This window comes from Larus michahellis, chromosome 4 (assembly GCF_964199755.1).
Source record: "Larus michahellis chromosome 4, bLarMic1.1, whole genome shotgun sequence".
NCBI lineage: Eukaryota > Metazoa > Chordata > Aves > Charadriiformes > Laridae > Larus > Larus michahellis.
Window position 1 is genome coordinate 81,610,203 of NC_133899.1, and position 26,008 is coordinate 81,636,210.

Consider the following 26,008-nt stretch of genomic DNA (forward strand, 5'->3'; position numbering starts at 1 on the left):
TATTAACAATATTAGATTACATCTGAATCATTTCCCCTACTACTCAAACTGTGGTATGAATCATAGGTTTTTGCTATGCTTGATTGTGGTGTACTTTTACTTTTGTACAGTGCTATTCCTGGTTGGCATTAGATAGAATTTAGGCACAAGGTAGAGTGTTTGCTAGAAAACTGATCAGAAAATTGGTTTTCGAATAACAGATTGTAGAGCCCAGCCTACATAGAATAACCAGTGTAAATGCAGCAGTTTGGAATGAGTCTTTTCATATGCTGTCAATGGCTTCAGAAGTTAGTGTAACATCCGTTTAAGTAGTGTCTTACTTAGCATTGCATAAGCATAATGAATTGGAGTAGAGACCTCTAACACCTTTGAAGATATTGAGAATATGATTAGATTGTGTTAAGTTCTTCAACCTGGTTTTTAGCATCATTTGCTAATCTAGTTAAGTGTAGACAAAGATTTGAAAGAGCTAACATTCATACTGTGAAAGTAACATTTATTTTCAAATTCCTTTACAATGAATTTATTTTGGCTTTTTTTTTTTATAAGTATACGTTACCTTTGGAGTTGATAAATCAGCAAAACTTGACTGAATGGATAGAAATCCTGAAGACTGTTGTCGATAGGGATGTACCAGCTGTAAGTGGCTTTTGGCTATTTATGTCTTTAAGCTTAAATATTTTTCATTCATTAGAATGTTAAAAAATTTATTTTTTTTATTTCTGCATTCTTTTTTCTCAATAGACGCCCAGAAAATAAATTTTTAAACTAAAGAGGGTGTTTTAAGCAGACTAGACAAATTTTGGAAATATGTAGCTTTTATGGGAATTCTACCATTTTCAAATTATAGCAAAACTTACTTTGGCTTCTTGTTTCAAGAATTTGTTGACCATTTATGCAGTATATATAATGGGATTTATTTTTAGATAATGCTTTGCTTTGTAATTCTATTAAGCTAGAAGTGCAAAGAGCAGGCTAAAACCAAAATATGCTATGTAGTTGTTCAAAATACATCTAACTCTTTCTAAATAGGTGGTAAATAATATTTCCCGACCCCCCCCTCCTTTAGGAAACCCTTCAAGTTGATGAAGATGATAGACCTGAGTTGCCTTGGTGGAAATGCAAGAAGTGGGCTTTGCATATCTTAGCTAGGCTTTTTGAGAGGTATTTTCTCTTCCATTATATTTTTTAAAAAACAAACAAATATTCAAATCAGTAATATTGCTGCACTCTTGAATTTGCATACTTGCTTCTAATTCTAGGTATGGAAGCCCTGGTAATGTTTCAAAGGAGTACAATGAGTTTGCTGAAGTGTTCCTGAAGGCGTTCGCTGTTGGTGTTCAGCAAGTAAGAAAAATGAACGTGGGGGATATTAGGATGAGTTTGGTAGTGATTTACTGTTTTCTGAAAAGGCTTCTTGCTCTTCTTCACAATTGTTGTGGGTTTCTTTAAGCACATTGGTATGGAAAGCACTGATATCTGTGGGTTAAAAGAAAAGAATGATTTAAAAAATTTTGAATTTGCCACATAGGACAATCCACTGAAAATAGCCTATGCAGCACTGATAATCTGTAAATAGAGTAAATGCTCTCATATAACAGGCCTTCAGATGTGCTTCAGGTAAATGCTATCATTTTTTCTCTTTCTGGAAGAGATAGGTATAATGTTTATGTTGGGTAGTTGACCATTTCACCTGCCCTTTTAACTCTGATAGTATAGTTCTTTTTTGACTCAAAGTCAGTAAATACTAAGCTTCCTAGCCTTTTGCAAAACCCTGATAAAGCAGAGGCTAGCTTACAAACAGGTAAGTCTGATGGTCACTTTCTACTCAACTCCCTGTCTGGTGATCGCCACTTCTACAGGGTTGTTATACACAAAGCATCTTCTGGACTATAGCAATTTCTAACCTGATGTATTAATGTTATGCCAAGCTATCCTTGACTAACCTTTATTGGGAGTAACTTTCCGATTCAGATAGCAATCTACAGGTTTTCCTGAAGGGACAGAATGGATTGGTGGGGCAGGAATTGTCATGTGCCACTCTTACAGTGTATGTGTTTGAAGTCAGTAATTTGAGCATTTTGAACTAGCAAGAAAACTCCCATGAATATTGGGAATTTTCTTGGTTCTGATTCTCAGTGCCTGGCTGTACTGCTGACTTCCATTCTTTTGAAACAAGTTTATTTATAAAAAAAACTTAAGAGTAGTTTTTGTAAAATTTCCTTGTATCGGCTCATAAATCTGTTTATATTAAGGTGATTAGGTTGTAAACGTAAATAGACTATTAATTTGTAAAAATCTCAGGGAGCGCATTGTCTTCTTCAAAGCTTTTATTTTAATCAGGCTCAGACAATTACCCATTACTGCTCTTCCATGTGGGTGGCGATGAAGTTGCAATGTGTAGTCCAGGGGCAATCAAAAGAGACTTTCAGGGCCTTGGGACAGTTGGTAAGGGAATCTGGAGTACAGGTTTTCTTTTCCTCTCTCCTTCCAGTTGGAGGCAGCAACATTGCAAGAAATAGACGGGCCCAGTCTATTAATACATAGCTCCATGACTGGTGTCATTGCCACAATTTTGGGTTTTTCGATAATGGGATGGCCTACACAGCACCACGCGTGCTGGCATCAGATGGGGTTCACCTTTCTCAAAGTGGGCAGGAGGATCTTTGCTCACAAGCTAGTGGGGCTCATTGACAGAGCTTTAAACTAGGCTTGAAGGGGGAGGGGGATAATATCAGACTTGTCCATGACAAGCTGTGGGATGACATGCCAAGGTTAGAGGGACAGGATGCTAGTGAGGGCCCTCAGACTGTTACTCTGAGACTGCAGCACACTGGAAGTCCTACAGAGATGAGCCAGGGGCTCCTGAGGTAACAGCAGCCAACAGGGAAACACCAGTGAAATGCCTCAAAGGAGTGATTTGAGACAGCCAGCATGGCTTCACCAAGGGCAAGTCCTGCCTGATCTAGTGGCCTTCTAAGATGGAATGACTACAGCAGTGGACAAGGGAAGAGCTATGGATGTTGTCTATCTGGACTTCTGTAAGGCCTTTGACATGGTCCCCCACAGCATCCTTCTCTCTAAATTGGCGAGAGATGGATTTGATGGGTGGACTGTTCAGTGGATGAGGAATTGATTGGATGGTTGCATCCAGAGGATAGTGGTCAACAGCTCAATGTCCAGATGGAGTTCGCTGATAAGTGGTGTCCCTCAGGGGTCCTTACTGGGACCAGTACTGTTCAATATCTTCATCAGTGACATAGACAGTGGGATCGAGTGCACCCTCAGCAAGTTTGTGGATGACACCAAGTTAAGTGGTGTGGTTGACATGCCTGAGGGATGGGATGCCATCCAGAGGGACCTGAACAAGCTTGAGAGGTGGTCCCATGTGAACCTCAGGACGTTCAACAAGGCAAAGTGGTGTCGTGCATCTGGCTTGGGGCAATCCCCGGCTAGGGGATGAAGGGATTGAGAACAGCCCTGCCGAGAAGGACTTAAGGGTACTGGAGGATGAAAAGCTGGACATGAGCCAACAATGTGTGCTCAGAGCCCAGAAAGCCAACCATATGCTGGGCAGTATCAAAAGAGGCATGGCCAGCAGGTCAAGGGAGGTCATTCTCCCTCTCTGCTCTGCTCTGGTGAGACCCCACCTGGAGTACTACATCAAGCTCTGGAGCACTCAGCACAGGAAGGACATGGACCTGTTGGAGCAGGCCCAGAGGAGGGCCACGAAAATGATGAGAAGGCTGGAACACCTGTCCTGTGATGACAGGCTGAGAGAGTTGGGGTTATTTAGCCTGGAGAAGAGAAGGCTCTGGGAGACTTTATTGAGGCCTATTGCAACTTAAAGATGGCTTATGAGAAAGATGGGGACAAACTTTTTAGCAGGGCCTGTTGTGATAGGACAGTTTAAAACGATGGTTTTAAACTAAAAGAGGTTTGATTTAGACTAGATACAAGGGAGAAAATTTTTACAATGAGAGTGGTGAAACACTGGCACAGGTTGCCCCGAGAGGTGGTAGGTGGAAACATTCAAGTTCAGGTTGGACGGGGCTCTGAGCAACCGGATCTAGCTGTAGATGTCCCTGCTTATTGCAGGGGGGTTGGACAAGATGACCTTTAAAGTTCCGTTCCAACCCAATCTATTCCACGATTCTATGAATTGGGAGAAGAACAGTTCTTAGTTCAGTTTTCATTCCTAAGGAAATTATAATGAATTACAGGACTTTAAAAGAGGAAAACTAGGGAAAGCATCTCCTAAATACATGTTTTTTGAAGGTCATCCAAAGTATTGAAAGGATAGAGAACATTTGTCACGTTGAGTGTTAAAAAATATATCTCAACATATTCTACTCAGACAAGTGGGGTCAACATCACGTTCTGAGGTGCTTATACCTGTAGATGGCATCAGGCAGATAACTATTACACGTTCTTTAAGACCTTACTGGTTGCTTTGTACTTCAAAGGTAAAATGAAGTTCTGACTGAAGACTGTATGGGCAAAAGAAGTCTTTGAAAAGATAAATTTAAACAGTTCAACAAAATACTTCTTGTTTTTTCTTTTTTCTTTGAATCAAATTTGTTCCTTTTATTGCATCTAGGAAACACCGAGAATTCAGGTCTTTAAAGAAAATTGCTAAAGGGCAAGACTTTAAAATGCTTACAGTTTCTTCCTATACAATAATGTAGTTTGTATAGAAATACAGATTATTTTTAAGACGCTGTCCACTGTTTCTATGCAGAAGATAAATCTTGTATGTATGCTCAAGAAATTTGAACTCTTCAGATAAATGTTATAGAAGATTTTTAAATGGGATGGATCATCCTTACAAAAATTGGAAATCTGTACCAAAGAATACAAATGCTGATAATATGCTTGACTTGAGTTCTCTTGACTCTCCAAAGTGTACGCACCCTTTTACTAAAGGAGTAATAGATAAATACGCGGTATGGGATTACAAGTTGTTCAAGTGTAAACTTGAAACATACTGCTAATATTTTTCTGATAGTTACTTCTCATTGATTATTTTTTTATGTAGTCTAAATTTTGGTCATGTGCATGTCACCAACAAAAACAAAAAAAAAAAAAAAAGAAAAACCAGTACATTCAGCATTAGTTTTAGCTAAACTTTCTTAACCTTGTCCAAAACAGTCTGAGCTGTCTGGCTGGAACACCTTGATTCTTACCTCTTGTTTTAGCAGCTGTTTTGCTCAAGACATTTCTCATTTTGAAGGACCTGATGAGCCAGAGCTAAGCCCTGGTCAAACACTACTGCCTGGTTGTTCCTTGACACAGTTGCAGAATTTTATTTGCCCTGAAGCCTCAGTCCGACATCCTGCTTTTACTGTCTGCAATTCTTAAACATTTTCTTAATCTTTTAAATTTCTTTCCTTATTGCATCTGAATCCTAGGAGGTAGCTGTTTAGATCTGTGAAAAGAAAGGACCAAACCACTTGTTCTAAGTAATGTGGCTGCATAGACCATTTGTTAGGCCTCAGTTTTGTCCTCATTTCTGGATAGTATTCCCCATCTTTTCACTGACTGTTGATGAATTAAGGCTTTTCTGTGTGCTATCCTGGTGCGTTGGAGAATATCTCTCTCTCTCAAAACAAAAAAGAAACTTCAGATCCTTGTAAAATTCAAATACACCAGCAAACTGGACCTTCTTGTATAAGCTTTTCCACAGAGAAGATTGTATTCCTATATGTTAAGTTCTAGTTTGCTCAAGACCCAGGATTACTACTTTTGCCTAGAACAAAGAACCCCCAATTTGTATCTTTTTAATCTCTCCTGAGCTGCCACCATGGTGAGACTTAGGCCGTGCAGCCTGTCTCAGATCCATGCGTTATGAAGGTTCAGTATATGATGTTAATAGTGATCGTCATTTCTTTGTTGCTTGTGTTGAAATTTATAAAGGAAGAGAATCTTGTGTTCTGTAAAATGGCAAGAAATCCCAGTCTTTGTTAGTTTCCCAATTACTGCTGGAAAGACTGTGTTAAAGGTATACCATCAAGGAAGTAAAATATGTTAGAGTTGTTTACGTGTTTAATTAATTTTGTCACTAGCTTTTTAGACTCTTTTTAATGATTAACATTCTTGGTTGTTCTAAATTCAAGTTAGAAGCCTTTCCAGTTCCTTCAGTTTTGGATTTTTTTTAAACGTTGTTATATGTGAAGAATTAAATTAAACCCTGGAAATGGAATTTATCATTTCCCTCCCATTGGTGCTGCTGCTCTTAAAGGTGCAGTGTTGCCACTGACCCGGACTGGGCTACAAGGAAACCCCCTTGCATTACCAGTACCAAACTTTCTAGTGAGCTGGAATTTAAGTACTAGTAATGGACCCATGTCCATTTCATGTCCTTATTTGTGGAGAGCCGTGGACTTTAACAAGAGTAAATCCCTGTGAATACTTCTGAACACCACCTCAGGAGAAGAATTGAGGCCTGGAAGCAAAGGGGAGAGGCTAGTTCATCATTCTTCATACACAGACATTGGTCATACAGCGTCATTGCTGTAAGGCTGCACATAGGCAAGAATCAGTAGACTGCCCAAGTGTAGAGTGTTTTACCAATCCAGTGATTAGGCATGAATTTCCACCCCCAAAGAGCGGCAAGATGGAATAATAAACCTCAGAGGGAAGAGTCCCCTGGGCTATGTTGGTGATGAATTAGCATGTATGTTTTGTCTTATTAAAGGATTGTATTTTTAAAAGATAAGCAGCACCTGATAGAGCTGCAAACTGCCTTACAAAATTAACAATGACATTTAGTAGAAGGATTAGTCAGTACTTGTTGCATTTAGAGGGGCTCTTATGTAGGATTGTGAGAGAGGGTGGAATTCTTCAGGTTAAAATGGTCTGTGCTCAGTATAAGCTATTGATGAGATCTGATTTTTTTTCTAGGTGTTGCTGAAGGTGTTGTATCAATACAAAGAAAAGCAGTACATGGCTCCTAGAGTTCTGCAGCAAACACTGAATTACATCAATCAAGGAGTGTCACACGCAGTCACCTGGAAGAACCTGAAGCCTCATATTCAAGTAAACCATTTTCGGGGTTTAATACTTACATGACTCAATAGTACATTAGTCGGTCTGTTGTACAGTGTTTCTAGCCTTGCTAGAATTCAAGTTTTAGGGACCTCTGTTATAAATTGGTGGTGGAAATGGTTTAAGCCTGTTTGGTGAAGGTTACCTCGATACATGAGCAAAGCTAGCTAATTGCTTTTTTTCCTGTCACTCTTTTGTGCCTTAATAAGGATTACAGTGTAACAGAGCAACACAACAAATTTGGAGATGATGTTAACTACTGAATTTATGGCATTGAATCATCTCCACGTACCGTTATCCAAAGCATATCTAATAGCTTGCACTGTATTGTGGCTCTACCTTAAGTTAAAAGATCTCTTCTTTGTAAGGTACCACATAAAATCCACCACGTCCAAGTAGTTTTAGAATGTTACCGTTTTGTATGAGAAGTGACAGGATGGACAAAATCCATGAAATACGGGGCAGAATATAGAGATTGATTTAGTAGTGCTAGCCTGTTTTCAACTTTTTTTTTCTTTCAGGGAATTATCCAAGATGTTATTTTTCCATTGATGTGCTATACAGATGCTGATGAAGAGCTTTGGCAAGAAGATCCATATGAATATATTCGCATGAAATTTGGTGAGAATTTTAAAATCTATTCATACTAAAATATGAATTCACACAAAGATGGAATTTTTGTAGGCTTTTTTTGAAAATAGAGATGGCTTTAGTCTTTAAAAGAAGAAAAATAAAAAGAGAAAAACAGTCTGTGTTATCCAAATAATATAACTTCATATAGTTAATTTTTGGATATAGTGGTGGAAATGACAGGTAACGTGTGACAGTCAACAATGACACAGGTGTTTTCTGCACTTGAAAAAAGTAGCTAATTTTGACAGTTACAAAGTTTTTGTTAAGTCAAACAGTCCATGTCTTGGTGGCAATAATTACATTGTTTAATGTTATTAAAAGTTTATGCTTTACAACAGCTGCTATTTCAGGCCTTGGACTTTGTATGATCTTAAGGAATTTCACATGTGGCATTGTTCAGAACAGATTTACTGTAGTGGTAAATGAAACATTATGAAGTTAACCTAGCATTCCAGACTTGTCTAATTTCACCTCCTGTGGCTTGCTACTTTGTTGTTGGGGTTTACTGTAAGTCTATGCAGCCCTTTCGAGCTGGGGAAGAAAGAAGATACATCAGACTTCCTGAACAAATTCTTCCTTCCACTAGGACTTTTATATGGCTAGAACAAGTAATCTTGATGGGATTGGGAGTTTCTTATCCCTCAAGTCAGAGGCAGACCTATAAACGGTACAGGTATTATACAAGGGTCTGATAATCTTATGCAGAGAAATAAGAAACTAAGCATTTTTAACTCAATCAATTACGTGTGCTTGCCTGTACAGCAAATAACATATATGTCAAAAATAGACATCTGTGTGTGCTTCTACTGTTACAAAAATTTTATCTTAAAAATAAGGAAGACGTACAATTTCAAATTAGACAGGTAGAGCTGGTGATCATGAAAAAGGTGAAACATGTATCGGCATCCTCCAACCATTTGTTACTGCTATTTGGTCTTGGAATATTTGTAGTAAGAAAGCATGATTAACCACCTGAAAAGAAGGACGATTGTTGATATCCTGTTTCATATTAAATAATAAGATTACATTAGGATCATGAATGTAGTAAAGGAACAAAATCTACAGCTGATGTATGTTTACTTAATAGATGTATTTGAAGACTTCATTTCTCCAACAACTGCTGCTCAGACGTTATTGTTTACCTCATGTAGTAAAAGAAAAGAGGTAAGCTATTCAAGGATTTTAATTAAATATGTTAGCTAGATTTACCTTATAGTCTCCATTTGCTGAAATAATTACTAATAAAAGTTTTACTTTTCTGTTCTCTGTTGTATTGTAGTACAGTAAAATTCATCATTCCTCTCAAATTTATGTTGTACTGGTCTACTTGTGATTTTTGTATCTGCCAATTCCCTAAGACCTCTATATCATAAATGTTGTGTGTTTATAACAAAGACAAAAAACACTATTCAAATTCCAGATGTAGAGAAGATTATTAGAGATTTAAGCATTTCAGAGCACTGAGAATGGTACCTGAGATGATTGACTGAAATACTTTGACTAACCCTACATGTAATCTAGGTCTTGCAGAAGACAATGGGCTTTTGCTATCAGATCCTTACGGAGCCAAATGCTGACCCTCGTAAGAAAGATGGTGCTTTACATATGATCGGGTCTTTGGCTGAAATTCTCCTAAAAGTAAGCATAACAAATCCGGTGGTTCTTTTATTTATTTTTTTTCCTCCTTTCCTTTCTTTCACATATGGTGTCTTAGAAGAAATGAGAAAACAGCTCTTTGAGTTTACAAGTTTTGGAATCATTGCCAGATTTTTTAAAGCTGTTGAACTTAAATTGTTTTGGTTTTGTTTTCAGCTTGCTTACACAAGTTCTATTAGGTCGCGTTCAATTTCAGATGATTGTTTTAAGTTCCTTTAAGTTCTCTGCTTCTACTAAGAATTGCTACACCATTTGCTGGGCTACACTTAACTACATTCCTTTTTTTTTTTTTTTTTTGGAAGCAAGGAAAAAAAATCCATTCAGTGAGAGGCCATTGATTTAATGAGGTCTTTTCTGTGTATAGAAGAGAAGAAATAAAGTGAAATTAGCAACCTTGTTCAATTAGAATGGTAGCAAAAAAGATGCAGGGCATGGACTTGGTAATTGGATCATGTCTCTGCGAAGTTTCCCTGACCACTTTTTCTTTTGGTACCAGACTAATGTACTGCCAAGTAAAAGGTGTCTCTAGGAGTCAAAAAATGACAGAAAGAAAGTGTCACTGTTTTGACCGAAAATTATAAAAGTCCATGTTGGATCCAAGTTTAATTACTAATATGGGATTTCATTGTTGCTTAACGGACTTTAATAAAGGGGGAAGTTAAAAGTCTGAGGGCTTTGTTATGCTGTTCACACTTCTGTATGTGACATTTTTTACTGGGTTAGAAATGCATTTTTACATGAAGTTTTAAACTAGTGTGTTTCTGTTCATATTCTGACAGAAAAAGATTTATAAAGATCAGATGGAATATATGCTGCAGAATCATGTGTTCCCTCTCTTCAGCAGTGAGCTGGGTTACATGAGAGCACGGGTAAGAAATTGTGAGATTTACTGTTAAGATACACTGTCTGTTCGACTGAAGACTTCAGGAATATTCTTTAAATTTTTCCCTCTAACAAATGCACACCTCTTTGCACCTGTTCTGTAATAAATTGTATGCTTATTTCAGAGACTAGTATCAATCTTTGTGTGACTGTAGATAGTTACTGTGTAGTTTTAAAATGGCTGCAGAATTGTGTGCATAGTTTTCCATCTGTGTCTGGTGGTACCGTCTATTTGTGTTCTGCATTTAGACCGTACTGCTCACACAAAACCTGTGGCCAAAGATGAACCTGAGATCATAGTACTGGTCTAGTGATGTCTGAAAGACAAACCTCCCACTGGCCAGCCTCCACACTCTCAGACATCTTCATCTGTTAAAAAGTTTTACGGTATCTTTATTCAACAGTAGTTATACTTCAGATTTCCTAATTTGTGTAGGTTAGGGGTATGCGAGTAGTCGATAATCCTGTTTGCAGGTTTTGTAACTCTGAATTTGTTCAATGTCTTTTTTTCAGGCTTGTTGGGTTCTTCATTATTTTTGTGAAGTCAAATTTAAGAGTGACCAGAATCTCCAGACAGCCTTAGAACTCACAAGACGGTGTCTGATAGATGATAGGGAAATGCCTGTAAAAGTGGAAGCTGCAATAGCACTTCAAGTTCTGATCAGTAATCAAGAGAAAGGTAGCCTTCTTTTCTTAAAGCTACAGCAAGCTTTAATGGAATAGGCATTAATATTGCAGTGTTCAGGGAGACTTGTTCTCTTCTTTCCTGATGTTAATTTACTTCTTGGCAATTTTAATTTGTAGTCACTTATTGTAAATTTTTTTAATAATATTTTAATTTTTATATTGTAAATTTTTTTAGATAGATAACATCACAATTTCATGATACTATAAATCCAGTTTTACAACACCTCATCATCAAATCAAAAATAAGGTGGCAATATAAGCATATCTGTCTCAGCATACATTCATTCATGTTCAAATGTATCTTTTTTAAAAAGTTGTCTTTATCCTGGCAGGCTTTACATTGCTTAGTAAAGCAAACAACTTCTGTATCAACTACTTTGGCTAATTTGACAAAAATATATATGTACCCGTTCCTGTTCAACTAAAATTTGCATTGATAAGTAATTTTGCATTCCATAAAGACTGTAGAGCTCTGGTTTTCATACTTCAGTTGTGATCCCTCTTGGTATACATTTTTACAAAAAAATTGTTCAGAATGTTAGTGTTGTTATAATGATTTATACTACCCATGGTTTTGGCATGTTAATGCCAAAGCACTAAATACTAATAAAGTATGTATTGATTTTCTTATGCTGATACTGTAGTTTTGTAAATATGTCAATGCAAATATTTCCACTTGTTTTACAGCTAAAGAATATATTACTCCATTCATTAGACCTGTCATGCAAGCTTTACTTCATATTATAAGAGAAACTGAAAATGATGATCTTACTAATGTGATTCAGAAGATGATCTGTGAATATAGTGAAGAAGTTACCCCAATTGCAGTAGAAATGACACAGCATTTGGTAAGACTTTCTGGTGACTTAAAAAGATGTTTAATATGTGAAAGATGGGTATTTAAAATGAAGATAGTTGTCCGTAAGTCAATAGCTGTTGGTACTCCAGTCTGCTTAAGTGCACTCATACAGGTAATTTTCTTCTATATTTAGATTGTTTTTTCTCAAAAGTGGCTTTGTAGCTTGAACTAAATGGAAATTTCTAAGAACAAATGTAGAAATGTTTGAGAAATCTTGATACTTAGTTTCTCCTGATACTGTTCATAATGAATTTTCTGTTTAAAAATGGAAACTTAAAGAGCAGATTTTTAATAAAAAGTTTGGTGTGAAAATGTTACATTGTATGTAATATGAAAATGAAATTGAATCTGCAGGAGAAATTCGGACCTTGAATGGCCGTATCTAGCAAGTTGTTATAATGGCTTCAAAAGCAGAGGTCGGCTCAGTGCTTCCCTATTAAAGGCTCTTGCCTTGGATTTAAAACTAAATTGTTTTCATGTCCTCTGTGGGAATGCCTGCAAAGTGGCCCAGTCTAGTGCAGCTACCAGTTAAACCTTACGTCAGAAAAACTTACTCATAGAAAATGTGTTCTTTTGCAAGGAAAGTAATGTAATTTGTATCTTATTCATGAATGGATAAAGGATGACAGCTCAAGTGGCTTAACATTTAAATTTTATCAATCTTGAATACAAACTCTGGAATAGAGCAGTCACTCTCTAGTATTCATACACATTTTCTTAGCAGAAGTCTTCCTTAAATTGTGTATAATATCAGACTTGCACAATTGCTCTTCATCTCCGAACATGTTCTCATTAAATGACATATTTATGGGTTGTTTTGCTGTTACTTGCAGGCAATGACATTTAACCAGGTGATCCAGACTGGCCCAGATGAAGAGGGCAGTGATGACAAAGCAGTGACAGCAATGGGAATCTTGAATACTATTGATACACTTCTCAGTGTAGTTGAAGATCACAAGGAAGTAAGTAAAAATTACTTTAAAGCTAATACGTATTGTCTCTAGACATTGAAAGTCTTTTTGTACTTCCCGTATTCCTGACGTTATCTGAAAAACTGTCCTTTCAGGCAAAAATATCTTAAAACAGAAAGCAGTGAAATACTTACCATGCAACAAAGTTGTAACAGTGGGTCACATTTATGACACAACATGTGTAGTAATAGAGCATAAATGTTACCACAGTATTTCCCATAAGAATCCAGATTCTTGTTCAAATAGGTGAAAGAAACTTGTCTCTAACTAATGGAACTCTGTCGGCTCAGCTGGAAAAACCCATTTGATTTGATGAGGTCTGCCCTTCGGAGAAAATAGATAAAACTTCAGTTAGCTTTGAACATTGACTCTGCTGACTTAGTTTGCTCTCTGCAACAGAATCAATGTCTGTAAATACAGCTGTTGTGGCTATGCCAAGTGATAGCTTTGTTTACCTGCCTAATCTGCACTGTAGAATTCTCCAATGTGATGAAAACTTTTGTTAGTTAGCTTTGTTCGACTGAATGGACTAACTTTGGTCCAGAGTACAGCTTGTTCAAAAGATGCTGTTGCTGATTGAAATCCTTCTTGACAAAGTCAGCTACTGTTGTTTGATAAATACATTATAGTTTTTTAGTGACTAAACAATTCAGTAATAAATTGTACTCTCAGGGCTCTGAAGACTTTACTAAGGAAGCAACATAAACGAATTCTGAATGCCCATGGTCGGAATCCACTGCTGCCATGCAATAAGCCAAGGACCAGTTCGGCTCATTTACTTGTTGCTAAAGCTGCTCAGCAAGCTTTTCATGTACTTGTTTTTGTCAGCAAATTCTTGCTATCTAAATGAAAAGTTTGTGTAACAATATGCTAGTCCTGAGGAACTCAATTGTAAAACGTTGATCAGTAAACATTTATATTTAGAGACATCTCACAGAGGATGACCAGTGTTCCAAGAGATAAGGTATTTAGCTGGTTAGTTTCAAATCCTGTTCTGCATAGCTAAGACCAGAAACTCAACCCTTATTTGTCCCTATGTAAGGTAAGTGCCCTAAACAGGTTAATGACTGTTTTGTTAGCTGTTCTAGGGACTAATAAATACTAATTGGGAAGAGTGTCTGCATCTGTAGAGCAGCATTTATACTAATTGTCCACATAGCCTATGAACATCCTAAGCTAGGTTTGGGGGGCGGTTTGGTATTTGTTTTGTTTTTCGAATTTACACTTTTCCAGAAAAGCAAATAGTTCCTGCAACTTCCATTGCTTACCCCTTTGATATATAAATACTTACTGTGTTTTGATGGGACTGAATGCTGCATAGGGTTACTGTCAGGCCTTTCTTTTTAAAGGATACCCTATAATGAGTTTCTTACAATATTAAAAGAATATCCCAAAGCCACCTCGTATTAAAAGCTCTTACAAATCCTTAGCTAAGAGTGCTGCTCTTACACATTTAGTGTTCTAAAATGTGAGAAATTTTGAATTTTTTTAGAAGACTATATTGTCTAAATAGAAACTGTTTAGAGTACTTTTATTTAAAATGTGTTTAATTTAAACTCCAAAGTATTGAAAACAGTCATAAATTTCCTTTTTCCAGATTACCCAGCAGCTGGAAGGGATCTGTTTACAAGTTATTGGAACAGTTTTGCAGCAGCATGTATTAGGTATCTGTACTTTTGTTGGCTTATTTTTTTAACTGTATGCGATTGGCATTAAATTTACCTAGATTCTGTTTGTTTTAGAGTTCTATGAGGAGATCTTTTCCTTGGCTCATAGTCTGACCTGTCAACAAGTTTCTGCACAAATGTGGCAGCTTCTTCCTCTTGTATTTGAAGTCTTTCAGCAGGATGGCTTTGACTATTTTACTGGTAAGTAATAAAAATAAATCAGAAAGCCAAACGGTTTCATACATGTAATTTCAACCATACAATGAACTGCATCTTGATTGAAGTGTTAGGAGAACGCTGACTGAAGTGAGATTATGCTTGAAGTATTTTATTCTGCTGTTGCTGCAACCAGCCTTGTTTTGCCAAGGCATCTATGACTAGATGCACGCTTATCCGGACAAATATTAAGCAAGAACTGTAATTAATTTATTAATACATAGATTTCAAACTGATTTTAACAGCTTGTCTAATAAAATGTGCAAACAATATCTAACTGTGATCATTCTTCTTTTAATGCAGACATGATGCCTCTCTTGCATAATTATGTTACTGTTGATACAGATACGCTTCTGTCAGACACAAAATATCTTGAAATGATCTACAGTATGTGCAAGAAGGTAAGTAGATTCCTCTGCGATAACAAAACCTGTGATCTCTGAAGTAATACACTGTTAAACTGGGTACTTTTTTCCACAACAGCAGACTGTAAAACTGAAGAATTTTGATGTCTGCTCTTAAGGCATTATGCTATTTAACGTTCCCTGTGATTCCACAAATTAGTGAGTTACTGCAGAGAAATTTAAAGAGGTTGCATCAAGTTTCAGATACATGCTTTTGCTAAAAGGGAAAAATAAATTGTGCACAACAAAAGCAGATAAAACAAACCATGGTTTTGTGCGTGTGTGTTTTGAGTAATATACTTTGTGCATGTGGGTATGCAAAACACACGTATGCATATTGCAAAAGGTAAGTGGTTTCTTTTATCTGCGATTTGTAGCCTCACTGTGGCTGGGATACCGCATACCATATGTATGCTAGAGGTCTTAAATCTATTAGCTAAAACAAGTGGAGCAGGGATGGAAAGTAGAGGGATAGGAATAGGAAGTTATTTTCCCAAGTTCATGCCAAGTCAGTGATAAAAGCTGGGAGCAGAATACAATTGTTCTGACTCAGACCAGTGACTTTTGGGGCAGTGTTTCTGTATTTAACTTAGCTTCTCAGCTCCTGCGTATTGTAGGTGGCTATCAATTGGGCTTTCGTTATCCAATGCATGTGTAGAATACAAAGCTTTCCAGAATGTTAGCCCTATGTGAGGAAATTAATACTTTTTTATAAAATGGTGTTAATATTTTATAATCTCTAATAGTAACCTGTGCAGATTGCAGTTTCCCATTTCTGGATATCATATGTTTTGTCTATATAAGAACTATGGTGAACTGTCAGCTGCCCTGACCATGGTGTTTCCTGAGTAATTCTTCTGAAGATGTTTAAATATTATAATGAATAATTCTTGTCAGCCTTTATTTGAAAACAAGTTGCAACCAGGCTGACTGTAAATACTTGAACATTTTATATATATAAAAAAGAAAATTAGCCTGTTAATTCTTAGATATTAGGAAGAATTACTTTACTGAAAGAGTGGTCAGGCACTGGAACAGCCTGCCCAGGGAGGGGGTTGAGTCACCATCCCTAGAGGTAGTTAAGAAATGTCTAGATGTGGCACTTCAGGGCATGCTCTAGTGGCAGAGATTGTAGGTTGGTTGGGGGTTTTTTTTGTGTGTGGTGTATGGTTGGACTTGACGATCTCAAAGGTCCTTTCCAACCATGAAGATTCTATTGATTCTATGATTCTACTGTGCCTCTTCGTGATTAGTTTTATTAGCTGAGCACAGTGAATCTTTAACACTGAAGTTTTAGGTATTGTGTGGTCTCCCACTAGATATCTCAAATTTGTAAATATAATTTTTACAAAATTCAGTACATGAATGCATAAGAAAAATTTTTGGTTTGTGTATGAAATAAACCTTTGCAAAGTGGCAGCTGATGCTTATCCAGTTACTGTTGTAAGCTCTGTGTCCATAGAGTTACTGAATACTTGTATGTGTAGCTCAGTTTTACCCACTTTGAGCAATGTTTCAGTCTCTAGTTCTAATACTGAACCATTGCTGTAGACTTGGCTGCTTCACTAATGGATATTTACGCTAGCATTATAATAGAGTGCATAAATTCATATCAGCTTTCCAAAGCAAAGCAGTACATAGAAAATACTTCTTGAAGGGATATCATCAACAGTAATTGTTATTTTTCAGGTCCTTACAGGAGTTGCCGGAGAAGATGCAGAATGTCATGCAGCAAAGTTGTTAGAAGTAATTATTCTTCAGTGTAAAGGGCGTGGCATTGATCAGGTTAGTAACAACTTTGGTTTCTGTAACTAATATTTTAAAAATATTTTTATTCTCAAATATTAATTGCTTATGTATTAACATGAGTTCTGTACCAAGAAGTTTGTGTAGCATCACTAATAATCCTGTCTTCTACTTCAATGTCACAAGTCCTTCTGCTCAGTTAACAGCACTACAGAGAGAGTTATTGCACACTTTGTCTCTAGAACTTAAGACGCTACAAAACTCAATGTTAAGTGTTTTCATGAATCTGGAAGAGGGCTGGTTTAGGAGCATCTTGGTTCTAAAAGTCGATTAATTATATTCTAAGTTAATTCTAGTGAATATTTCATGAACGTTATTCAGTCTGTCAAGTTAATAGCCTTGAAATAAATAAGAATGGAAGTGGAGTTCTTAGAATCCAAATTAATGTCCTAGAGGAACCAGGGACTTCATTATGCACATAGGAAAGTTGGAATTTGAGAGATGAGTCTGTGTGCTTCTGCGCTGTACGTAACAAGCACTGTATAATAGCTGTTTAAACATTTTTTGCATGCTTTTTAATACTTGTGAATATGGTCCCTGGAAACTTTAACTTTTAATTTATTTGAAGGATAATCTTCTATAGGGATTTTTTTTTTCAGTGTGGCATCTCTGACAAGACTGCTCCTTTGAATAGCTGTTTTCTTGGAATGTTACTAATATCTCTTGACTCTGTTGTGGATGTTAAAAAAGACTGAGTTGATTTTACTGTACTTCCTAGTGTACGCATTTCCTCTATTTTTCATTTTTAAAACACAAGATTATAGAACCAGGAATTGCATCTACTGTGCATGATGTCACAAAATCCATGTGCTTGGAGTAGATTAAATCTTCTCATATTTTCATTTCATCTTTATACATGAATTCTGCTGGCAATTAAAAATTACTCCCATTTGATGCCCTCTATATTTACGCACTAGACTGGTTTTATGCTATTTCTGAACTTTTGTGTAAAATACAGAAATACAAAATTTAATTTTTATCATAAATTTGTAATGCTTCTCTTCAGTGCATACCCTTATTTGTGGAAGCTGCATTAGAGAGATTAACCAGAGAAGTGAAAACAAGTGAACTGCGAACAATGTGCCTCCAGGTTGCCATAGCTGCTTTGTATTACAATCCTCATTTACTATTAAATACATTGGAAAATCTTCGTTTTCCCAATAACGTGGAGCCTGTCACTAATCACTTCATAACACAGTGGCTTAATGATGTGGACTGTTTCTTGGGGTAAGCGTTTCTAATTTTGAAGCTTATTCTCTGTGATTCACCTCTATATTACCTGCTTGTAAATCATAACAGGATTTGTAACTTATTTTACTCTTATATTTTGTAGACTTCATGATAGAAAGATGTGTGTGCTTGGCTTGTGTGCTCTCATTGATCTGGAGCAAATACCACAGGTTTTAAATCAAGTTGCAGGCCAGATCCTGCCAGCTTTTATCCTTTTATTTAATGGATTGAAAAGAGCATATGCCTGTCATGCAGAGCATGAAAATGACAGTGATGATGATGATGAAGCTGAAGAAGATGAGGAAACAGGTATGGAAACTGAAACATTGCTGTTACTTTGTATTTTTCATTTCTTCTGTTGGAGATGCCGAGTTCCTTTGTGGAATTCTTCAGAGTTCCGTAATTGCAAAAATGAAATGCTGACATAGAACACTGCACATTTTTAACTACTTCCATGTACATCTGACTTACTTTCCAGTCCCTCTTAAAGACTAACTTCCTAGGCAGAGTCTCCTCAGAGTCACATCAAGTTAGCTTTTGTGTGGGGATGCTGTCATTACTGAAAAGAATTATTACTGGGGCATGTTTCCCATTTGAGTGAGGGGCAAGAGTCAGTAGAAGAGTTTCCAGGAATCCTTCTAATCCATTGTACAGTTCAACCTGTATATTACAAACTGTCCCGTGAGCTGCTGGTGTTGTAGCTGTGTGTTGAAAATGACAGTTCTTGTGATACTTTTTTTTTCCCCTGAACTAAAGTGATCTCAACTATATCAGCTTTTATAGACATTCTTCTTCATACAGTCATTTCACGAACTTTCACATCTTTTACCGTCATCTTTATGTGAAGTTCAAAATTGCCTGCAGCTTCCCCGTACTTCTTTCTTCCATCGTTCCCTATACTCTGATTAAGCTTTCAGTTCTTGTTCCCTATTTTTATCTTCCCATCATTAGCCTGGTGTCTTTGTGAGTAATTGTTTGCAACAGTTGAACACACTCAAAGGAGTATCTGTTGGTTTCCATCTATCTACTTAGAGCCCAGGTTTTTTTTGGTACCTGCTGTTGAATTCTGGACTCTCCAGACTGTTGTCATTATACATCATTCACACTATTACATTTTGTATTTTTCAAGCATTCTTTCCAATAGCCCTTTTGAATGTGCCTTTAAAAGTGTTTTCATCAAATTATTTCAAACTTCTTTTGGAGCACGAATACTACTTTGCCTAAAGTTTTATCGAGTGCTGTTCCAAACTATCTGTATATACATTTTTCTGTATATGTTTTTGTGACAGTAAAATTTTAGTTTCCCACTTACACAGTTGGTGCAAGTCATTTAACCCCTCTCCTAGCACCATGGTCTTCCCCAACCCCGACACACTTTCCTTGCTTACACCAACTGTGTAACTGTGCACAGTTGGTGTAAGTGAGGAAAGTGTGTCAGGGTAGGGGAAGACCATGGTGCTAGGAGAGGAGTTAAATGAGCTTCCCGCTCTCTAGTCTGCGTTGTACTGTTAGCAGTTCTATTGACTGTTTTGTACAATGGGCCATCTTCCTAAACAGTTTTTCTTGCTATTCCTGAGATAAACTTCTTTGTGTGTGATATTTAACTCAGAGGAATTGGGGAGTGATGAAGATGACATTGATGAAGATGGTCAAGAATATCTAGAAATCCTAGCAAAACAGGCAGGTGAAGATGGAGATGATGAAGATTGGGAAGAAGATGATGCTGAAGAGACTGCTTTGGAAGGGTATTCCACAATTATTGATGATGAAGACAACCCTATTGATGAATATCAGATATTTAAAACAATTTTTCAGAGTAAGTAACTTTATTCCCTTTCCTGGCCAACAAGTTATATTTTAACTTAATTTTAGTGCATACCATTTGTAAACTAGAACCTGTTTAAAGCTTCCAAACAGGCTTTCCAATATGTGCTCTGAACAAGCTCTTTGGAAAGGGGAAGCCATCATTAAACTTTCAGAGCAGGGGGAGATGCTTGAATGAATTTATGGTGAGAGGGAAGAGGTCAGAGTTTGTGTTAGTGTTTTTAAATATCTTGAATTATGTAACCATAAAAGAATATTATTCTGATGGAAATGGCAGCGAGTTAGCAAGCTTTGAGTTACAGAACATTTTAATGAACACTTTCCTCTTGCTTATGTTTTCTTTCTCTTGCAGCAATTCAGAATCGTAACCCTGTGTGGTACCAAGCTTTGACACAGGGTCTTAATGAAGAACAAAGAAAACAATTGCAGGACATAGCAACTCTGGCAGATCAGAGGCGGGCAGCACACGGTATTTTCCCCCCTTTATACTATTAATTGCTTCTTTTGCTGTTTGAATGCTGTTTATGTGCTCAAGAAGCATAACACAGAAAATGCCTGTAATTCAAGGCTGGTAATGTCTCTATCAAAGCAGGGTTGGTTTACACTCCAGAGATGTTTGAAATCTCTTAAGATTGTCAGGTCACAAAGCCTCAATGCATGAATTGTATGGCATACCACAGGTGTAAGGGATGATAGAAACATTTTAATGAAGTGGACAAGTAAATAAAAGCTTATTTGTCATAATAGCTTGGATTTGAAAACAATTGATTTGATTATCTGAAGGTAGATGAACTCTAGATATGGTAACAAACACATTAAGTGGCTGATAAATTATTTCCTGATGTGACCTAGTCCAGCTGGGATAGACGGATTCTATGGGTGGGAAAATACTAAATTAAGGAAGTCGTATCCCTCTGTAAAGCTACATCATTAAGCCTATTAAATATTGAAGATTGTTATTCTTCAATACAGATTTTAAAATATAGGAAGTGGGGAGATCTTCGGTTGGTTGGGTTTTTTTCTTTGCAAGTTTTCCCAGGTGTTTGGGAGTAAGCCAATACAGATCACTCTCTAAAGTCAAGGCTGAATTTTGAGTTATCAGTCCAGTCTCATATCCTGCATCTTATTGAGCAATTACTACAAGATGTTTCAAAATAGAAGTTCAGAAATCTTTCAATAAAAAGATCGGTAGTAAGAATGCACGTTTTATAAGTAATTTTTGACAGAAAACAGCCCAAATTACCTCACAAAGCTTGTAAGTGTCCAGAACGATCCACTTTTAATGGTTATAAAATACAGTTTCAATGTGACCCTTGTCAAGCACTAGATAGAATACTGATGAGATTACATACTACTTGTGCATTTTATGAAAAAAAATGTTCCTTTGTTTTTTTTCAGCTGTCTATTCATAGAGCAAGTTAGGTTCAGATTGTCAAGTTTAACTTAAGCAACTAGATCCTTACAGGAAATTCTTGCCTACTATCAGAAAATACTGACAGTCCATTTAGGCTGCCTACCGCACGGAGGGACATCCTGTTAGAAGGATTTGTAATATAATTGTGTCATTAATGTAGTTAAGCAGAATTTCCATAAGCTAAGAGATTTGTCTTCTGTGCACTATGGAGCCAGGAGGGAACAGAGTGATGCTCCCCAGGTCATGTTCTCCCCCGTCCTTCATCAGCCATGGCAAGATTTTTATGGCCTGTTTCCAAAGAAACAGAGACAAAATACAGATCCTCTAGATAACACGAGCTGTCCTGTATTCCCAGAGAGAGAGAGATTGCAACTACTGAGGTAGGAGAAAGCTCTTAGACTGGAAATAAGACATTAATAAGCATTCTCTTGAGCTGGAAATAACATAAACCTTCTGCACTATCTAGATTGTAGAAAAGGTAGATAGAAATACACATTTCTATAGAAATGTGTAGATAGAAACGTATAGGTAAAAATACACATTTCTATCTGCTCTTCACCAACCTAATTTTCAGATGTGCCTGTATTAGAGCTTGTAAAAAGTAGTCTTACCGTAATCTTCGAAGGACAGAATATGCAGCTATTAAAACCAGACAGCTTAACCATCACTGTTAGTTACAGTGATGGATATGTGGACCTCAGATGCCTAAAGATCTTAAGGTTTGGTTGAAAACGAAAAGTGATAAACTTGGTAGTTTTCTCTCAGAATTATGTTATATGGCCTAGTAACCTAAACTCCAAATTATCTGCTTGGGCATGGGGGGGAAACGCAGGTATACTAAAAAGTCTGTTTCTGGTATTTCAGTGGCTATTTCTACTTACGTTGTTGAATTGAGATACAAAAACTGAAAATGTAGCTAATATCTGTGTACTGCTTTTTTTGTGCTCTGTTATTGATTTGACTGAAAAGTCTATAAATGTTAATCAGAAAGAACTGGGCGCCTGTAGCAAGTTCAGAAGTCCAACATTCATTCAGGTCCTGTTTCTAAAATGTGAAAATTACATACTTGTGTCCAAAAGCTGAAGTGTGGGGTTAAACCTGTATCTCTGAGAAAATCAAAATGGTCAGCGACAAAACCTTTATCTGTCTTCCCCCTACACACTAAAATATCTTCCTTCTGTTTTTTTGCTTTGTTTTAGAATCCAAAATGATTGAAAAGCATGGAGGATACAAATTCAATGCTCCAGTTGTGCCAACTTCATTTAATTTTGGAGGCCCTGCCCCAGGAATGAATTGAATTATCACTTTTCCTGCTACTGTGTGATTGTAGTGAAGAGCTTGTGTTCCTCCCAATAGTGGTTCCAGAACTGGTTCATGTTATCTACAACTCACTCTTTAAACTAATTGATAAATAGATTGGACAAAAGCCCCAGAAGTGGGACCTGATCATGCAACCTAATACTGGAAAGCAAACCAGAGGTTTTTTTGAAGATAGGAAGAATCTGAATTTGAAGCTTCAAACGACACACTTTGGAAATCAGAAATCAAGAGGGGATGTCATGAAGGCAGCTTTTCTTTTTCTGAGGAAAAAAATAAGCATGGGCTGCAGGACTATTTAAAATGTCTCATTTACAGTACAAGCTAGAAGGCAGACTTAATTTTTACACCTGTGGCGGTATGAGTATTTGCCCAGTTTATTTCCCTTTTCTCCCTTCCTATTGGGTGTCTATTCTTTTAATGTAAATAAGATAAGGTAATCAGATAGCCTTACTTAATCTTCATCATTTCCATTTATCAAGATTGTTCATATGTAGAATATTGGACACTTAATGTAGCACTACATAACTGATAAATCTGTAAATGAATTAGCACTTTCATATTGAAACAAGCCTGCTAGCCTATGTACAAAAATAGCAAAATGTTTGCTGTTTATAAAAAATTAAAATAAATAAGGGATGTATTGGGGAAAATAATTTCAAGTTATTAATTTAAAATGAACTAGCAGTTTTGTACCTGGTGACTTTGTGGTGCAGTCACCTCTGGTTGTGACTTGAATTCGGTTATGTAAAAAAGGGGTTAGTGATACTTCATTGCTGCTAAAAAAAAAATAGCAACACCCTCCGTGTCCTTTGTTTTTCTTAAAGGTCTCACTGTACGAGGTGAAATTTGTATACAAATGTGTACTGTAAGCACTGAGGAAAAAGTTACCTTCTCTAAAGCAGGTAAATAAGATGTGAAGTTCTGCTCTTAAAAGTCAATTAAAGTGTGTGGATGAAACATCTATATATGCAATCTATTAAAACCACAACAATTTAATTTGGCTAATCTGGGCTATGATCTATGAATGCAGTTGTTGCCCCTGATTTTGCAAAATATTCTTTCCAGCACGTGGTAGTGCAGGTGCACTACTCTTGCATTTCATCGCCCCTCTTTTTGCACTCCCAGAATTAGTGCGTGCTGTTGTCTGCCTGATCCAGACAGTGTATTTGAAGTTTTGCCAATCTTTCATTTTTGAAGCCACAATTTTCTTCCTTCAAAGTTGCTATAGTAACTAGTATTTTAGCTAGAGAGGCAGAATACAGTTCCCTCTGGGACCACTATCAAAACCACTGTATGAAGAAGCCAGCAGGGAGATGCTGTGAATGGGTTGGCTTAAATGCCCCCTTTTTCTTTTCTAAAAGCAAAAATCGATAGGTTTTTGATCTTGCCTTGAGATCATTGATGTCAGGTCTTTTAAATCAAATGTTTGGGGTTTTTTTTTCTTTTGGCTGTTTTTATATAAAAATGTCACCTGCTGTTACAATTGATATTAAACAAGCTACCTTAATTTAATGTAAGCCTCCAAAATTTAAATACAGGTTAAAAATAAACTGAGTTTATATCTGTAAAAATGAAATGCACATATATATATTATGATACTCAAAATGCAGTCTTCAGAAAATTGGTTCGTGTGGTGTGTTTTTTTGCATCAGCAGAGTAGCAGGAATTCGTGGTTTGGGGTTTCCTTGGCAAGCTGAGCAGCACCATGCTCTGCCTTCCATTTGTTGCACAACCGCTAGCGCTTCTCTGGGCAGCTCTAATGGGTTTTTCCAGTCACTCCTCTCTGGTCTGCCTTTCTTCGGCAAACACAGTTCCCTGCGCACAGAGTGCTAATGTGAGAGACTGAGCCAGGACTATAATGCCACGTTGCCCTAGCCGAATACCAAAGGGATACTTTAAAAGCAAATTGTGGACTTAAACGGATGGATATTGCACCTGGTGTGAAAAAGCCTAAAAAATTAAGCCTTGAATCAGAGTATCCGTTATAGTAGTGGTATGAGAACCACGGTAGTACTTGTGAATCTTTAGCTGACTGGCCAAGTACACATAGCAGAACTGTTTTTTTGTAAATGTGTAACTCATGAGCGCGTACAGGTGTACTCCGGCCTCAAGATAATATCTAGTCAAGGTTTTATTTTTGTAGAGAAAGGTGACAGAAGTAATTACAGCATGCCTTTTCCTGTGCATTCCTTGACTTTGAAAAACGCCCAGTTTGACATAAATCATTTCTGAACATCTGCTTGTTGGGTATCTGCTTATCAAGTTATGCATCCCAAAAAATGTAAGAGAACCTTCTAGGACAGATGAGAGAGACGCTTTTGCCTCAAGGCAGAAGATAGAGCAGCAGTGAGAAGGCTCTAGATACAAAGCAGATGAAAAAATGAGGGGGAAATCACCAATTTAGTGCCACTGTCATTTCTGGAACAGTTATATTTTTCAAGTCACAAGTCAAGGGAAGAATTTTATCTTGGTGTGAGGAATACAGTCTTACTTCAAGGGTGCTTTTATGTGTCGCTAGACTGGTTAGCAAGGAGCATCTTTTTTAAGAATGGATCTAGAACTTTGCTTTCCTTTGCTCCAAGAAATGTATTTATATAAATTGCAAAACAATTTTGCATTGTTGTTGGTGGTGATAGTGCATTTTGTGATGCAATATATCAATTTCAGTGATACACTTATGTCAAATTTAAAATTAATCTTCCTTCTAGAACTTGCACTTATCCATTCCATTTTCAAGGATAATGCAACTCTAGAGGAAGAGCTGGGAAATTTAAAGCCTCTGTTTTTTCTATTATGGAAGATCTCCTTGGATTAATAAACATCTAAAGCAAATCCTTATCTTCACTTATTTCAGTGTGGTGTTTTGAATGCAGCTGTATTCTTGCAGTACTTTGGAGTCCTGTTCTAGTTGCATAGCTCTAAGGTTTATATTTTCCTCTCAAAAATAATTCTTCAAGCAAATGTTAGGCACAACCACAGTTTCTTAACTGTGTTAAATACAAAAGGCTTTTGTCATACACTCTTTACTGAAATGTTGACATATTGGGTAAATGTAATACCCTTTTTTCCTAAATCACTATCTTAAAACAATTATTAATAGCTGTCAGCATAGTGCAGCAAAGCTCTGTTCAAAAATCTATTGTAGCCTAGAAGTATTACTGCAAGATTCAAGAAGTCTGCAGTGGATTAGTTACAGAATACATGCAGATGGTCTTAATTGTGCCTAATAATTGATACCTGAGAGGTTTTAAGGGTTGACTTCTATTTTTTTTCTAAAGGAAATTTCTTCCTCTTGTACTATGAGTTCTTGAACTAAGAGTAGAAACGTCATGAAGCTTCTCAGCATGTTTTACCTTTGCACATCTCTGTCAAGTTCCCTTTCAGTCCTTCCT

General features: G+C 36.8%; 1 protein-coding gene and 1 non-coding gene across 2 annotated transcripts in view; both read left to right on the forward strand.

Moving 5' to 3' along the window:
- IPO7 (importin 7) overlaps positions 1 to 25,454 on the forward strand; it is a 40,816-nt gene extending 15,362 nt beyond the window's left edge. Inside the window, exons 6-25 of the mRNA XM_074585929.1 lie at positions 550 to 639; positions 1,070 to 1,164; positions 1,263 to 1,347; positions 6,904 to 7,038; positions 7,569 to 7,668; positions 8,768 to 8,844; positions 9,202 to 9,318; positions 10,116 to 10,205; positions 10,732 to 10,897; positions 11,593 to 11,753; positions 12,598 to 12,726; positions 14,333 to 14,399; positions 14,478 to 14,603; positions 14,922 to 15,019; positions 16,712 to 16,807; positions 17,835 to 18,055; positions 18,162 to 18,367; positions 19,668 to 19,874; positions 20,235 to 20,351; positions 22,496 to 25,454. Coding sequence (XP_074442030.1) covers positions 550 to 639; positions 1,070 to 1,164; positions 1,263 to 1,347; positions 6,904 to 7,038; positions 7,569 to 7,668; positions 8,768 to 8,844; positions 9,202 to 9,318; positions 10,116 to 10,205; positions 10,732 to 10,897; positions 11,593 to 11,753; positions 12,598 to 12,726; positions 14,333 to 14,399; positions 14,478 to 14,603; positions 14,922 to 15,019; positions 16,712 to 16,807; positions 17,835 to 18,055; positions 18,162 to 18,367; positions 19,668 to 19,874; positions 20,235 to 20,351; positions 22,496 to 22,593 — 2,481 coding nt within the window. The 3' untranslated portion in view covers positions 22,594 to 25,454. The remainder of the gene's footprint in view (positions 1 to 549; positions 640 to 1,069; positions 1,165 to 1,262; positions 1,348 to 6,903; positions 7,039 to 7,568; positions 7,669 to 8,767; positions 8,845 to 9,201; positions 9,319 to 10,115; positions 10,206 to 10,731; positions 10,898 to 11,592; positions 11,754 to 12,597; positions 12,727 to 14,332; positions 14,400 to 14,477; positions 14,604 to 14,921; positions 15,020 to 16,711; positions 16,808 to 17,834; positions 18,056 to 18,161; positions 18,368 to 19,667; positions 19,875 to 20,234; positions 20,352 to 22,495) is intronic.
- LOC141743230 (small nucleolar RNA SNORA23) lies at positions 10,402 to 10,583 on the forward strand. The gene has a single exon (XR_012586997.1). It is a non-coding gene; the product is annotated as a small nucleolar RNA SNORA23 (small nucleolar RNA).
- Positions 25,455 to 26,008: the final 554 nt, after the last annotated feature.